Source organism: Hemitrygon akajei, chromosome 8, assembly GCF_048418815.1.
Source record: "Hemitrygon akajei chromosome 8, sHemAka1.3, whole genome shotgun sequence".
Taxonomy (NCBI): domain Eukaryota; kingdom Metazoa; phylum Chordata; class Chondrichthyes; order Myliobatiformes; family Dasyatidae; genus Hemitrygon; species Hemitrygon akajei.
In genome coordinates, this window is record NC_133131.1 from 23,000,296 (window position 1) to 23,015,214 (window position 14,919).

General features: G+C 40.4%; 1 protein-coding gene across 3 annotated transcripts in view; it reads left to right on the plus strand.

The window, feature by feature from the left end:
• Positions 1 to 14,919, plus strand: part of acaca (acetyl-CoA carboxylase alpha) — a 276,544-nt gene that overhangs the window by 76,566 nt on the left and 185,059 nt on the right. For all 3 annotated transcript variants that reach the window (XM_073053437.1, XM_073053439.1, XM_073053438.1), the window contains exons 24-25: positions 8,304 to 8,428; positions 11,221 to 11,334. In XM_073053437.1, the coding sequence (XP_072909538.1) occupies positions 8,304 to 8,428; positions 11,221 to 11,334 (239 nt within the window). The remainder of the gene's footprint in view (positions 1 to 8,303; positions 8,429 to 11,220; positions 11,335 to 14,919) is intronic.

A 14,919-nucleotide genomic window follows, 5' to 3' on the forward strand; every position in this document is an offset into this window, starting at 1 on the left:
AATCAGACACTGGTCAGTAAAGAGGTTGATCTTGAGATCCACCCCCTGTGCTAGATTTCAGTCCTGGATCCCACACTTAGTCCATTCCAGGTATAAACTAGTCAGTGCTTCAGGATTGAGTCATTGTGGTCAGAGTACTGGGGTTTCAAATGACTTCCTTTGTAGTGTTTAATAGCAGTGGTGAAAATTATATTTATATGAAGGGTTTAATTCCAGCTATTGAGAGGCAGTTTATAGATATGGCAATTATTAAGGGTAAGCTTGTACCATTTTAAAATTATATTGAAAAAATCTCTAAGATACTGTAATAATGGTGTTTACATTCTACTTGGTAAATTAAATGTTATGATTCGTACATAGAAAAAAAATTGAAATGTTCTGAATTATATTGTTGCCTTGAACATAGTTGTGTCGCTTGGTGAATATTTGGACTACAATTGATTTGCCACAAGATGGCAATAGTGTATTATTTGGTAATGCTTGGAAACTGACTGATCGTAAAGGGATGTTGTGTCTCGGCAGTAACAGGAATATTAATTGTACACTTAACACACAATATGCAGCCTCGTGTATGTTCCAGTAAAAGTGCATTTAAAATAAAATGAACAAATTACCCAGGTTGGATTCCTCTCCTCTTAATTAACTCACTAGGCCCAGGTCAGTATTACTGTGCTGTCTAGCAGCTTTAGCAGTAAAGATAGAATCCCTGTTCCTGATTGCCAGGGAGTGACCCCTACTGGATGTACACACATATTACCATCAGATAAGGATAGGATTGAGCCGAATTATTATTTCTATTGATGCAGAGAAATAGACAATCTTTAAGACTCCCATACAGCCTTTGGATCTGAACTGAAATTTGACCACTGTTGTCTTCAGCCGAGGATGGAAAATATTTAACAGGACCGAATAATAATGAGGAAACTTCTATTAATATTTTGATTGTTTGTGATTAACTTGATGGGATTAGAGTTCTGTGACTTTTTGGTATCTGCCCGCTTGTCTCTAAATCTTGACATGTTTTCCATAATCCAGGCTTGTAGTTGACCATAATTTAAAAGTAAATGTGGTCCATTGGCCATGTTGCCTAATGAAGGTGTCATTTGGAATACTGTTCTCTTTCGAGCATCTCGTGTAGGATGTACTCACTTTGAAGAGGGGTGATAACAAGCTTAATTAATGAAGAAAGGTTGCTTAAGTTTTGATTTTCTTCTATTGAATTTGAAGGGGAAAGCAAGGTATAGTATTTCATGTTATTTTTAAGTAATGCCTACCATAGGAGTCTCATTATTCTAATGCAAGTCATTCAATGTGGGAAACTCTACACTGCAGAGAAAAGGGCATCATCTTAAAACTATAAAGAAGCCTTTGAGGGATAAAACTGGAAGAATTTTTCACATCAAGGCTTGTGGTGATGTGTTAAGGATATTGAAGAATGTGAATCAAGATTGCCTACGTGGACCTGTGGACATATCTACCATGATCACTTTGAATGTGGAACAAGACTTGAGAGGTTAAATAATCAACATTTGTTCCTATACATCTGTGTCAACGTAATAAAAAAATATAGAAGGCAGGGCTCAATGTTGTCTATTACCCCCCCCCCCCCCCACCCACCTGCCCACCTGACAATCAGTTTGTCTGTTTTAGATTTGTTCAGTTTTTATGGCTAGGAGTATTGTAGTCCATGGTGCAGTGTGGTAGCCCTGAAATGGTGAAATAAAGGTGGTACTGGGAAAATCAGGATTCAGCATATGGAATTGAGATCCTTGTTCCTCAGGAAACAAAATATTAATGTACAGTGTGTTTCAGCCTTGATCACGGAGTTTATCTGATGTGCAGTCTCACTTTGCTTTTTTTCATTAACAAGTAGACTTCAAATAAATTCTAAAGTTAAAATCATTTGCATACAGGCCATTGCAACTGATTGGCACTAGAGTGATGGAGATATGACTGATCCCATCTGATTCCAGTCTCTTTCTAAATTCAAGTCCGTATGGTGTGGCAGTGATTCAGCTTCTCTCTTCTCTCCTGCTGTGTCTTTTTCCTGTCTCTTACTTGTCCACTTTCCTGAATGAGATCTATGAGTTCAGTGTAACTCCAGTTGGCAGCATAGTGGAGAAAGGATCTAAATGTTCATTTGGAAAGAATTGTTTGTTCCGACTTGGATTTAGCATGAAAAGGTGCATAAATAAGAATAATCCCACAGATTTTCCATGTAGACTTTTGCTCCTTCCTGGAAGCTCGTGGAGTAATAAATCAAACTTAAAAGTACTGAATACACAAAAAGAAATTGTAGGGATTGGTAGTGATGCACTTAGTTTTAATCTACATAATTAATTCACGAACATCATATGGTTTAATAGGATTTGATAACTAAATTGGAGGGACAGGTTGTGGGATCTACTGAAACAGCTCAGGAGCTGCAGTAGGTCTTAGAAAAAAAGTCGCAGTTCAGCAGGACTGTGAATCAGTATGGATACAAGTGTGAATGTTGCATATCAGAAGAAAGCCTGACAGGCATTGGCTGTGAACGCAGTTGAATTTAAGAGGAGAAGCCAGCAGCTCTCTTAGAATGATTCTGGATTTGGCAAATTTTGCAAAGTAACTGTTGATCAAAGAGAGGGAGAAATAATTCTGAGTGTGTGGAGCCGTATTGCTAAATTAGGCATTATGAGCCCAAGGTTAACATTCTGAAGTTGTGTATAATGTATCCTGAACACAGTTCTGTTCTGGGCACAAGGTTCAGAGAAATGACAGAGATGCAGAAGTGGTGCAGAGAGAACTTAAGTGGCAGGAACAGCTATAAATATTTTGACTTTTTATTTGTAATAGAGGTGTCATAACCTGGGGCTCACGTGTTTAGTCTGTATGGTCCTGTTTATTTTGGTGGTATGCTCCATGACTTGCCTACCTAAGTAATGTATGTAAATTGATCAATAATTCTAAACCCTTCACTCTGCATTAAAACCACCGGCTGTGCTGTGACCATCCCACTATCAGCTGCAAACCAGAAATCGGTTGAAATGTTTGTGAGATCATGGTTGTGCTTCCATTGTGGTAGTAAAACAAATGAAGTTCCACCCGTGCTGCACTTCAAGACATATTAGGTGAGCTGTTATCAGAAATGGAAAACGAATTTACACTCAATAAAGGCTGCATTTTGCAGATGCTGGAAATTTTGAGAAACACACACAACATGCTGGAGGATCTCATCAAGTCAAGCAGCATCTTTGAAGAGGAATAAACGATCGCCATTTCTCTTCTTGCCTGCCATCGCCTCTTTCTGGTGTCCCTCCTTCCTTTTTTTCCCTCATGGTCTTACTATTCTCTCCTTCAACCCCTTACCCTCCTCCACCTTTCACCTCCCAACCTCTTCATTTACCCTCCCTCACCCATCTATCTCCCCCCTCTCTTGGTTTTGACCTTTCACCTGCCAGCTTGTACTCCTCCCCTTCCTTCTACCTTCTTATTCTAGCTTCTTTGCCATTCCCTTCCAGTACTGAAAAGGGGCCTTGCCTGAAATGTTGACAGTTCATTTACATTTTTAAAAAATTACATTCAATGTTCTCTTTGTATTTTGCTGCTGGCCATTGAGATTTTTCAGTTATTTTCATTGAGTCTTCAGACATCTTTGTACAAATTATTACATGATTGGCAAGATTTGCAAAAAAAAATTGCCTCTCGAATCAGGATTTCAGCCAGCTCATTGTCATTCAGGCTGTGTTTGAGGGTGTATGGTGTAGATCTCAATTACAATCTACCATTTGTATGAGACAGATTTGATGTTTCATCATTTAGATCATTTGAGTGATGTTAAGATTGCTATGGCAGGCAAGTAACCAAGCAGATTTTAACATGGCAAAAATCTGATACTTCAGGAATAGTACTTGCACAAAAAGGATATGGCAAAGTACATTGGGTCAGCATCCTTTAGATGCTGATTTAATATTGAATTTGTACTTTAGCCTTTAAAAACTTTAGAGGTTGTGACAGAGTTCATACAGTCAAAGGGTTATGCAAGGCCAAACTTTGCTTTGTAAAAGTGCAAGAAGCGCTTGACCTTCCATTTGACAAGACATTCCCATTGGATGTCTGAGACGCTTTACTTTGAGAAATTTGCATTCGTAGTTTAATTTCTTTTTTTCTTCAGTCTTGGTCTAATGGGTAAATCTGGCATTGTTTCATGATCTTTCAAAAGCACTTCGGTTTATTCTAGAACTGATGTTTTTTTGTGCTTAGTCATTGACATGTTGCCCAGCCATGAAGAGCAGCATAGCCTAGTCTGACTAAATGTTGTCCAGTCAACTGTGGGAGGGGATGGGAAATCATGGAATAGATATCTACTTCTGAGACCAGTTGGGTTCTGTCATTGCCATGAGTGAGTTAACTTTGCCCTGAGACTATTTACAGACCAAGTATTGGTTATGAGCACTTCTAGTCTTTTTAACTTCATAATTGTGTTTGAGATTGTGTCATATCTACCAATGTGAGACTCTAAGCATATTATCAGAATAGTCAAGTAACCAAAACTGCATCCATTCATTATTTCTCAACTCCTCCCTTGACCTTGTTATGTGTATTTGTTTGAGACTCTTGTTTCATATTTGGTTCAGTTGACTCGATATGTATTTACAGTACACATAACACCTAGCCTTGTCTCCAGCATTTGAAGTCAGAGCACAGAATCATTGTGTTCTAGATACTAAATGTTGATAACTTCAGCACTTCATTTGAAAGTGCCTAGATTTTGGCTTTAATTTGTTCAAGCTTGAATGACAACAATTGCTAATAAGAGGAATTAAAATGTTTGACTTTGGGAAAAGGCATTTTGAATCTGGAATTGGGATTTGTGGGCTGTTAAGAGATTTACCCTTAAAATAGTCACTAATTCATGTTAAGTGTTGAGTGTATTCTACTTCCTGAAGCTGATTTTATCCCCCTTTTTGGACACTTGCTTTAGTGAAAATATAGAAATTGCTACGGTAGTTGTTTAACCATCCAGAGGAGGGAGCTAATTCTCCAGATCATGAAGGGTTTCAGTTACTTTGTTTAAAACAAAGTTATTGGTAGTCTAGTACCCACATAGAGAAAACACTGGAGGAAAACAAGTGGCCATGCAGTCACTTCCGAAAGTAAGGATTATTCTGGCATCGAACATTTTGGAATTAAGCTGTTGTGGATTGTCATGATTTGATGTCAATGGCCTTGATTTAGCTTTATGCCCAATTTAGCCAGTTTCTGAGATCTATGTAGGGGGGAGAAAATGTGAGGAGAGTGGGGCTGAAGGAATTGATCTGCTGGAGGCCAGAACAGACCCAATAAATCAAATGATCTCAGCCTCAAATCAGCAGGCAGTTTAGAGACGCTCCCTCGCTTCTGTTTGCCACTGGATTAACAATGGACCAGTGCATAATTGCTGCATTATGACAGATCTCAGGATAAAATCAAACATAATATAAGCATCCAGCGTGTTAAAGAATAAAATTCCTTTCTGTGTCATCACTCTACATATTGCGCCAGTCTGCCCCAGTGGGAAGTTCTGGATTTGAAATTAGGAATCATTTGACCTACTAAGGAATAAGTGTGCATTTAAAAAAAAAACAGAGGGTGGTGAATCAGTGGGACTTGTTGCCACAGACAGCTGTGGAGACGAAGTCACTGGGTATATTTAAAATGAAGTTTGATAGGATCATGATTAGTCAGGATGTTTAGGGTAGTGGGGAGAGGGTGGGAGAATGGGGTTCAGGGAGATAATGATTCAGCCACAAAGGAAAGGTGGAGCAGATCTGATGGGCTGAATGGCCTCATTCTGTTCCTATGTGTTATGGTCTTATTCTTCAACTGAGGTTGGGTGAGATAAAACTAGAGGTCATGGGCTAAGGGCAAAAGGTGAAATGTTTAAGGGGAACATGAGTGGGAGCTTCTTCACTCAGAGTATTGAGAGTGTGGAATGAGCTACCAATGGAAATGCTGGATATGATTTTTATTTCAATGTTTAAGAGAAGATTTAGATAGGTACACGGATGAGAGGGGTATGGAGGACTACGTTCCAGGTGCAGGGTTGAGAAGGGTAACAAATTGGCCATGATTGAATGGCAGAGCAGATTTGGTAGACTGAATGGTTTAATTCCGCTCCTATGTCTTACGGTCTTTTTTTAAAAAAACTCTTAAGGTTTCCGCAGTTTAATTTTATTTATTGGCCTTTCTAGCCCTTTGAGCCATTGTCATCCGCCAGTCCCTGATTAAATCCTAGCTTAATCATGAGACAATTTACAATGACCAATTGTAAATTGGAGGATACCAGAGCACCCAGAGGAAACCCATGCAGTCATGGGGAGAACTTACAAACTCCTTACAGGCAGTGGTGGGAATTGAACCCTAGTCGTTAGTACTGTAAAACATTTGCTCTCCACTACACTACCATGCCGCCCCAATCTGTTGGTTTACCAGTTCTCCTTTGGATGCCTTATCAGCTAAAACCTTCAATGAACTATAACTAAGATATTTATTTTCAGACTTGAATTTGATACCCTTGGCTGGAGAGCTATTGACCATCTATTACTCTAAATATTGGTATTAGTAAAGTATGTGGACGTGTTTCCTAGCTGTGCATGTAAACAGAAAACTGTCCTTACAAAGAAAATTGCCAAATATAATATGGCTGTTTGTGTGTCTGCCTGTGAATAATCTAATCTATTTCAAAGTAGCACAAGTACTTTAATAAAGTCCAGTATCCTTTGGGGACTGAAGTAGAAAGTATAAGAGCATTGGTTTAAGTCGGAAAATACTTGCAGAGCAGCAATTAAATTCTAAACACGAGATTCTGGAGGAACTCAGCAGGTCCGACAGCACCTATGGAAAAGAATAAAAATTTATGTTTTGGGCCGCGACTCTTCATTAAGAGGGAAAGAAACGGGGCCGGGGGGGGAGGGGTATTGGTTAAGATACCAGGACAAGAAGGAGAGAAGTAGTACAAGCTGAAAGGTGATAGGGAAGGTAAGTAGATGGGGGTGGGGGTGGCGGGGGATGAAGTGAGAAGCTGGGAGGTGATAAGTGGAAAAGACAAAAGGCTGAAGAAGAAAGAATCTGGTTGAAGAGGAGAGTGGGCCATGGGAGAAAGGGGAAGAGGAGGAGTACCAGAGGGTGGTGATAAGTATTTAAATTCTGACATCCAACAGACGTAATAATTAAACATGGTGACTTTAAATGAACATGGCATTCAAACGCAGGCCCACATTGAGATAAGAACAACATGCAGTTCATTAGGTCCTATAACTTGTACGTGATTATGAATCAAATATCATCCACTTTTTAGACCCAGCAGAAACAATGGGAAAATCTAAAAGAAGCTTGCTGTTATCTGTACTGATGCAGCAGACAAGTTGCCTTCGCCTTGTTATTTACCATACTGGTTAATAGTAGAGGTGACTGCCAGAGCATATATCCACAGTAGAGATAATTGCATGAGCATGCAGGGGTGACTGCATGATTTTTAGTAGAGGTGACTGTGAGAGCATATCACCTAGCCATACAATGGTGGGATCCAGTTTTGAAGTTGAAGTAAAGCACTGGTCTGATAACGTCAAAGCTTGAAGCTGTGGGCTTAGAGATTGATGCTATAGCGATTAAGGCCTGTAATGCAAACTACCACTTCAGCTAAATGAGGAAGTGAAGCCAGTCAGATTTGCAATTCGTTAAGCTTGGGTTTTAAGGGCATTAAGCTGCAAGGGGAAGATGTGGAAGTATGCACGTGAAAGTCCAATTCTGGGAAAGGTGTTGTTATTTGGTTTCAAGACCAGAGAAGTAGGTGTGGATTTTGTATGTAGATCTAAGGAGTACCGTGAAAGGCCAATTAATATCATGTTGACAGACTTCAAAATGCAATTAATTGTATTTGGATTTGTGTAGATGGATAAAATATTGGAATGTTTTTATTATACTGTATATTGAATGTAGAGTTAGTCTCATTTGAATGGTCTGAATCAGAATTTGTGAAATGTACACAAACAGAATATCATGGCAGTAAAATATAACCTGCAGGAAATAAGCTTAAACCATGTTTTTATTGGCAAGAGAGTTGTACCAAAGTGCTTTTAAATATACTGGAGCTTCTTTGGGTCTGATGAATTGAGTTCACATTGATAAGAAATTCTCAACATCAGAATTCTTCTTGACAGGTTTCACTGTAAGATGAAAGTTCAAAAGATTTCTCTGAGGAAGAAGAATAGTGGCTGAAAAGATGGCCTTCATGCTGCTCCAAAAGAATGATATTTATCTTTAATATCTTTTTCAAACTGCAGGGCATTATGAGAAATGTGTATTTATTCTTCGAGAGGACCATAAAGGAGACATGACTACCGTCCTGAACTACATCTTCTCTCACGCCCAAGTCACCAAGAAAAACCTTCTAGTTACAATGCTTATTGTAAGTTGAGCTTTGTTATGACCACAAATTCCAGCTTCCAGTTTGCTAATCTCAAGCGATAGGTCCATATAGTATTTCATGTGATTTTAAGTAATGCTTGCCCATAAGAATCTCATTATTCTAACACAAAGCAGTATTTCCTTTGAGATTTCTGAAGTAGCTTTGAGCTGGGCTGTTCATTTCTCATGTAATCATGCCGCGGTGATGGAGAGCGAAACGGCAGCTGTTCTCTTTGCAGGCCTTCAATTTTCTTCAGAGTCCAGTCATTGAAGTGTGTAATTACATGGGGGTGTCGTGGAGGTGCTAGTCCTTTTCAAAGAGTGGGAGACTGCTTTGTTCACTGACATTGTGCGAGGGCAGGCTGCGCCCGGTTCTACTGCTGGCATTTTACAAAGGACAAAAAAAAGGAAACTTGCACATTGATAATAAAAGAACACTTTGCTGAGCTCCTGGAAAAATAATTAAAGTGTGATTTATAAAATAAAGTGGATTTTTCTTTTCTTTGTTATAGGTTGCAAGAAAGGGCCAGGTGATTTTGGTCACTGAATTTTCATTAAAGCTTCATTAAATGCCTATTCATTATGTTTTTGAATTAAAAAAAAAACAAATATATAAATTTCAATGTATAAATATTTGGTTTTTACAAAAAAGGAATATTGTATATTCAGTAAAGGAGGACTGGAGAATCAGTGCAATGTTTGCTTATTATTCCTCATCACTCTTTGTCCTTTGACACCTTTTTTATTAATACTATAATTAGAAGTGCATTTTGCCCCTATGTAATTTTTGAACTTAAAGATTGTGTCACAATGTTGAAGTTCTCACTGTTACCACAGTATTATCCCTGCCCCACTCTCTAGTAAGTGTGAATGTTGACAAGATTTCCGAGTATTGCTACTTTTAAAATCCTGCATACCCGCATGTAATGATTCCCATTACATCTAACTGATATCATGACTAGGCAGCCAACTATTTTGCACTGTAAAAGTTCCTTTCAGAAGTTATTTACATGACATGTGAAGGTATGCAGTTAACTGTCATCTACTGTGTGTTTCGTGTGGGGGGGGGGGGTGGAAATCTTGTCTTTGTTTGGTACTAGCATATTTTGGCCGAACTTCTGTGTTATGAAAATTACTGGATTGAATCCCCTTAATCTCACCCACCATCGGGAGTTCCACATACAGTTCCTGCTCACATCTAGGCTCGAAGTGGAGAGCCAAACGTGCTGATATCTGTGGCCTAGAGTTTGGCAGCAAGAGGGGGCTTTGGGTGGTGTTCAGTTGGCTTTGACAGAAAACTAGTTAAAGTCAGGTTTATTGACATAGACACAAGTGCATGTATGCACAAGTGTAATGAAAAGCTTACAGCTGCATCACAGGTACATGGCATCAGATAAGTCACATTTGTAAGAAAATCACAAATGAAATGTAAATTGTACGGAATTTTACAAGAAGGAACACCATTAGAACAAAACACAAAGTTGGTTTTAGTGCAGAGTGATCAAAATGATCATACTTTTGCGAGACTGTAATGATTCGGGCTGTGCAGGTTAGTTCAAGAACTGAATGGTTGAAGGGAAGTAGCTGGTCCTCTGGGATTTCAAGGTTCTGTACCCTATGCCTGAAAGCTTTGCCATCAGTCAAAGTCTCTGATTGGCTTTAATGACTTTTAATTCTCTGATGTTCAGAGATTATAAAAATTGATGCTAATGATTTTTTTAAAAAGTTATTAAGAATCTTAATTGTTGCATCTCCAGGGAAAGTGCAGATGAGAGTGGAGATATAAAGTAGTGTGTGGGAGAGATTTGTTGTTTTGGAAAGCTGAAAGATGGGAAGATGGCAGCATCACATTGCAGGTGTTGAAAATTGCAGAGGATAATCCTTCAAATGAGGAAAATGGCATGGTAGAACCTGAGGATGAACCAAGCCTTCTTGTAGGGAGACGAAAGCATTCACTGGAGGCTGGGTGTTGAGCCATTGTACTTCCTGGTAGCTTGTTTGTCTTCATTAACATCTTGCAACCTTGGCAAGATGCAAAACCAGAGGTACTTTGAGTAAATGTTCATAATTGGGTGCAGGGGTCGAGAGTTGGCACTCTGTTTATTGCTTTATTCAGTATTTTTTCTTCATTCTGCATTTACTGGCTTTGTAATGTTGTACACTGTTGCAGACTGCATTCTAAAAGTCCATTTGCCTTTTGGCTTGGTTAGGGAACGGGGTTAAGGATCGGCTTGAAAACAGAGAAAGCTAGTTCTAAAGGAACCAAGAGCCTTATAAAAATGTGGAACTTGATAAATATACGAACTATAAGATCGTGCAGAGATTTCAGTACAGTGCACAAAGGGTTAAAAGGAATTTGAAATGAAGGACTAACTCTGAGGGTAAACTGTATCCTTTTCTGCAATTTGTTTTGTTTTAAGTTCTAATTTTTCAGTCCCACATTTGATCTTCAAACCAACACCTTTACTATCTGAGAAGATAGACTTATGGTGTCTTGAATAAGAAATAGCCTATGTACCTCTACAGTTTGTTGTAAGGAAATTGTGATGATAATGTAACACAAACTTATAATTTTTGTATTTTGTTGCAGACTTTTTATTTTAAGGGTGGATACTTGAAACATACAAGAGGCAATGTTACTACTTAGCACCGTCTTTATATTTTGTGGGTTAAAAAAATTAATTCTGCAATTAATTTTCCATGCTAATATTTTTTTCTATTTAATTTATCTTTATGAAAAGCAGTTGCATTTCTAATGTATTTTCTTTTTCTTTTGCACTTGTTTGTTTTCAGGACCAGTTGTGTGGTCGGGATCCTACCCTAACTGATGAGCTGATTGCTATTCTAACTGAATTAACGCAACTAAGCAAGACTACCAATGCAAAAGTAGCACTCCGAGCTCGGCAGGTATGGATGATGAGTTCGACTTTGTGTCAGTTCAGATAATACTCCAGCTTGTGTATGTTGTAACACTGGAAATGTGAATGCTGCTGGCAAGGCAAAGTCTTACTTTGTGGTTTGTTCTTCACCAAAAAGGCTTAGCATGCCTTTCAGAGCTATAGAATATCCCAAAACAATATAAAGCCAAATAATTACTTTAGAAATAGTGTAATATAGGGAATCTCTTCCCCCAGTTTGCACACATCAGTGAGCTGAATGGCTAGGTAATTTATTTCTTGTGCAAGCTGGGAATTAATCATTGACCAATGTAGCAGCAAAACAGCTTTGACCTGATCTGAGGGAAAACAAAAAAAATGGTGGAGCAATACACACAAAATGCTGAAGGAACTCGGCAGCTCAGGCAGTACCTATGGAGAAGAATAAACAGCCAATGTTTCAGGCCGAGACCCGTTATCAAGACAGGTCCTAGCAATAGATGCTGCCTGACCTGCTGTTATTCCAACATTTTGTGTGTATTGCTCTGGATTTCCTGCAATTGCAGAATCGCTTGTATTTAAAAGATGGTTGAAATGCGTAACAGATCAAGCAAGAGAAAGATGTAGAATTAATGTTTCTGAAAGACGATCTTCTCCAGACATACAATGCATGTTCCTATGAAGGGCCATGTTGAATTGACTTTATTACTTACATCCTTCACATAGATGAGTAAAAATCTTTATGTTACATCTCCGTCTTAATGTGCAACATGCAATCATAGTAATTTATAACAATTTATGATAAACAGAACAGTCAGTGTAACATAGAAATACACTCAAATCAGCGTGAATTAATCAGTCTGATGGCCTAGTGGAAGAAGCTGTCCTGGAGCCTTTGGTCCTGGCTTTTATGCTGAGGTGCCATTTCCCAGACGATAGCAGCTGGAATGGATTGTGGTTGGGGTGACTCAGGTCCCCAATGATCCTTCGGGCCCTCTTTTCACACCTGTCTCTGTAAAAGTCATGAATAGTGGGAAGTTCACAACTACAGATGCACTGGGCTGTGTGCACCACTCTCTGCAGAGTCCTGCGATTGAGGGAGGTACAGTTCCCATACCAGGCATCGATGCAGCCAGTCAGGATGCTCTCAATTGTGCCTCTGTAGATGGTTTTTAGGAATTGGGGGCCAATACCAAACTTCCTTAACTGTCTGAGGTGAAAGAGGTGCTGTTGTGCTTTTTCACCACTCAGCTGGTGTGTACAGACCACGTGAGATCCTCGGTGATGTGGATGCCGAGGAACTTAAAGCTGTTTATCCTCTCAACCCCAGATCCATTGATATCAATAGGGGTTAGCCATCTCCATTCCTCCAATAATCCACAACCAGCTCCTTTGTTTTTGCAATATTGAGGGAGAGGTTGTTTTCTAGACCCACTATGTCAGAGAGTTCACTTCTTCCCTGTAGGCCATCTCGTCGTTGTTTGAGATTAGGCCAATCACTGTAGTATCGTCAGCAAATTTAATTAGCAGATTTGAGCTGTGGGTGGTGACACAGTCATCCACTCTTACCACCTGCCAGCGATCTGACAGGAAGTCCAGGATCCAGCTGCACAAGGCAGGGTGAAGGCCGAGGTCTCTGAACTTTCTGTTGAGCCTGGAAGGAATTATGGTTTCGAATGCTGAACTGTAGTCCAAGAACAGCAATCTCACATAAGCATCCTTCTTCTCCAGATGTGTAAGGACGGTATGTAGAGCGGTGGCTGTTGTTTCTGTCGATCGGTTGTGTAAGTAGGTGAATTGTAGTGGGTCCAGTTTGGGTGGTAGCATGCTGCAGATGTAACCCTTGATCAGCCTCTCAAAACATTTGCTTGTTATTGAGGTGAGTACAACAGGAAGCTAGTCATTCAGGCATGTTACCTTGGTCTTTTTTGGTACATGGACCATGGTGGATAATTTGAAGCAGGAGGGCACTCTACGCTGGGAGAGGGAGGGATTAAAAATGTCTGTAAACACACTTGCCAGTTGTGCTGCGCACATCCTGAAAACTTGGCCTGGATGCTGTCCGGTCCCACAGCCTTGCAACTGTCCACTCGTTGGAAACCTCTGCACACCTCAGGCTCAGAGATGACCAGGTTGCAGGTTGTAGCGGTGGCTTTCCTCGGAGGCTCAGGGGCAGCGACATCAAACGAGCGTAAAAGCGATTGAGCTCGTCTGGGAGGGAGGCTGCGATGTTGGTGGCACCACTACGTTTGGTTCTGAAGTCTGCGATGGTATGCAGCCCTCGCCACAAGTCACACGTGCTATTCATTGTGAATCTTGACTCAGTCTCCTCCCTGTATTGTTGTTTCGCAGCCTTGATTGCTTTGCACAGATCGTAGCTGCTTTTCTTGAGCTCCTGCTGATTGCCGGTAGTGTAAGCTCTATGTCGCGTGGTAAGGGCTGCTCGCACAGAGCTATTGATCCAGGGTTTCTGGTTCGGTAAGACGCTGATCGGCTTCTGGGGAACAACATCGTCGATGCGCTTCTGGATGAAGCACATGGCTCCATCTGGGAACTCGGGAACATCCTCATCATGGAAGACATTCCAGTTGATGTCGTCGAAGCCGTCCTGCAGCACGGAGGCCGGTTGGTCCGACCAACAGTGGACGGTTTTAACTATAGCCGCCTCTTGTTTCAACTTCTGCCTGTATGTCGGCAAAAGCAGGATCGAAGAGTGATCTGATTTTCCAAAAGCTGGGCGAAGGAGAGCCTAGAAGTGTTGTGGATGGGAGTACAACAGTGGTCAAGTGTGTTATCTCCACGAGGGCTCAGCTGGATGTGTTGCCAAAACTTCAGAGAGATTTCGTCAGCGATGCTCGATTAAAGCCACCAGCGATGATGAAGGCAGCCTCTGCGTGTGCAGTCTCCAGCATGTTGATGATATGTCTCTGACATATTATCTCTACTCTCCACAGGCCCTGCTTTATCTAAGGTGCATTTAGGAAAGAGTTGCATTTTTATTTGCTAAAGCCAGTTTATTTATCTATTTTACTGGGAACTGTAGTCTGTAGTTTCAAGAAGGACAAATTGTAGAATTATTGCAGTAAAGTGAAGGCTGCTGCCGAAAGGAAAGGCTGGTTGTATTTGACACCTGAAAGGACTATCGCTTTCTTACTGCCTGTTATACCACTGGCGTTTAGAGCATCAATGAAGGTGGTGTTCTGGGCTTCTTTCATGTCCGTAGCTTCCTCTTGATTTTCAGTATTGCAGGTCCTGGGTGGAGACTCGAGAATATTGTTGTGCTTGGTTGTATGAAGGTTCTTCATTGCTGTTTCCACAACAATTTTTTGTTTTACCACTGGGTTGTTAGCCCTGAGCTGAACCCCTGAGCCTAGCCTGTCCTCTACCCTTTGACCTGTTTGGCATGACTGACCCTACCAAGAGCCAAAACATAAAGACCTCACTCCAGCCAACATAACTCTCCGGATCACTTGACGCATGCAAGCCTCCAAACCACGGCCTCTTGGAGGTGCAAAGGTGATTAACAGATTTTTTTTTTTAAGTGGTACTTTGGAGTGGTCTTTAGGATTTGGGTGCTTCATTCAAGGTGAATTTTGAGAATCATAGAGAAAGTAAC